Source organism: Dinoponera quadriceps, unplaced genomic scaffold (genome assembly GCF_001313825.1).
Source record: "Dinoponera quadriceps isolate SergipeBrazil2010 unplaced genomic scaffold, ASM131382v1 scaffold635, whole genome shotgun sequence".
In the NCBI taxonomy this organism is placed as follows: domain Eukaryota; kingdom Metazoa; phylum Arthropoda; class Insecta; order Hymenoptera; family Formicidae; genus Dinoponera; species Dinoponera quadriceps.
This window is the reverse complement of record NW_014554723.1, coordinates 22,780-24,335: the sequence shown is the minus strand read 5'-3', so window position 1 is coordinate 24,335 and position 1,556 is coordinate 22,780. Positions and strand designations below refer to the sequence as shown.

The window sequence follows — 1,556 nt, the reverse complement described above, 5'->3', positions numbered from 1 at the left end:
ACCGTCTCGTTATCTCCGCATTTAACCGCCTGACCATTCTTAGCTCCAAAAATATTCGTCAGGTTTTCGGACACCCCGGATATGACAAGTTGTAATCATATCAATCATATAAACATGTTCCTTTATTGTAAAAAGAAATAATAACTAAAAATTATAACTGGAAATTATGTTATTAACATTTATAAGGTTATTATTTTTTTATGCTATTAACTGTTATTAACACATTCTCAAAAGACATAATCTTGGAATTATAAATTTTACGAAGGTTCATAGTTGATTCCATATCATTGTTCCTTACATAATTTACTCCGTTATATATTCTGTATAAGTAATTTTTTTTATTCCAACATTATACCAAATGAACATTAATGAAATTCAAAAAAGTAGAAAAGGAATATTATTTTTTCCAAATACAATTTCATCAACAATAATTGTATTGCTTAACATTGCTTTCTTTGATATTTCTCAGTATCCTCAGTCGACTGGAAAAACGAAAGAAAGTTTTTAATTGCATACAGAAGTTTTGAAAATACATAGTGCATATTGTAAAATTAACTTTTGTACTGACAAGTAACCCTTAACATACTGTTACGCTCGCGCGGGGAAATAAAACAAGACAACGTTAAATAGGAAACAACCTCAACTATATATTTGCTATTTACAAGAAAGCACGTAGACTCAAGCCCACTTTCTCTCTCTCGCTAAAGACCGTTGCGTACGTCACGACAACTCGATCGTCCCAGAGAGAATCTCTCAAACCCGTTGTTTATTCGTCAACACTGATTATCTGTTGTTTACGACTCGTTGCCAAGAGAATCAGCTGTACGTTCAGCGCTATAAACGCGGGCATCAAGTCACGGGCCTAACAATACATTACATAAGGAAAAACATTACTTAATACGTATTATTTTTAAGAGTTAATAAAAAAACTGTACTGACGTTGAAATAATGTTTGAAACGACATCAACTGTTTCAGATCCTCTTATGCCTACATTAACAATTGCAACATAAAAAAATAAACAATTTAATAATATTGTATCATATTGCAGTACAAAAGTCGGAGTTATGAACAATCTTCCAATATTTTGTATTTCCTTCATTTCGCTGTTCTACCATTTATATATCTATATATGTTATGTTCATATATTCATAAAGGCATTGTATGATTTCTATATTTCTAATATGTTGCCTGACAATGCAAAGGAAATTCTTCAGAGAGCATTGAAAAGTAAATGGAAGTATTCCTCAAAGTTGAGAAGTTTGGCACTGACATTGCATTTTTATTTGCCTAAGGCTTATATTAGGTGAAGTAAAAAGTTCTGAGCGTTTTTTCGCTTTATTTCGACGATGAAATTAACATAGTTAGGATTATCCGATTTCGATCAAATATGCGCCGTTTTGTTTGATAACTTTTGTCCATTTTGAGGGAAATTTCATAATTCCACGATTGAAGAAGTCCTCGTCCCTATTGGTAAAAAGCTTGACCAGCTCATTTTCACGAGCCTCTCCTGAGGGCAGTTTTGTACCATCAAGAAAATTTTGCAAATGCTTGAAAA

The 1,556-nt window shown here is 32.1% G+C and overlaps 1 protein-coding gene across 1 annotated transcript in view; it reads right to left on the bottom strand.

Annotated features, from left to right (window-relative positions):
- Positions 1–766: 766 nt before the first annotated feature.
- LOC106741156 (histone-lysine N-methyltransferase SETMAR-like) overlaps positions 767–1,556 on the bottom strand; it is a 3,287-nt gene continuing 2,497 nt past the window's right edge. Inside the window, exon 3 of the mRNA XM_014612870.1 lies at positions 767–862. Within this exon, the coding sequence (XP_014468356.1) occupies positions 767–862 (96 nt within the window). The remainder of the gene's footprint in view (positions 863–1,556) is intronic.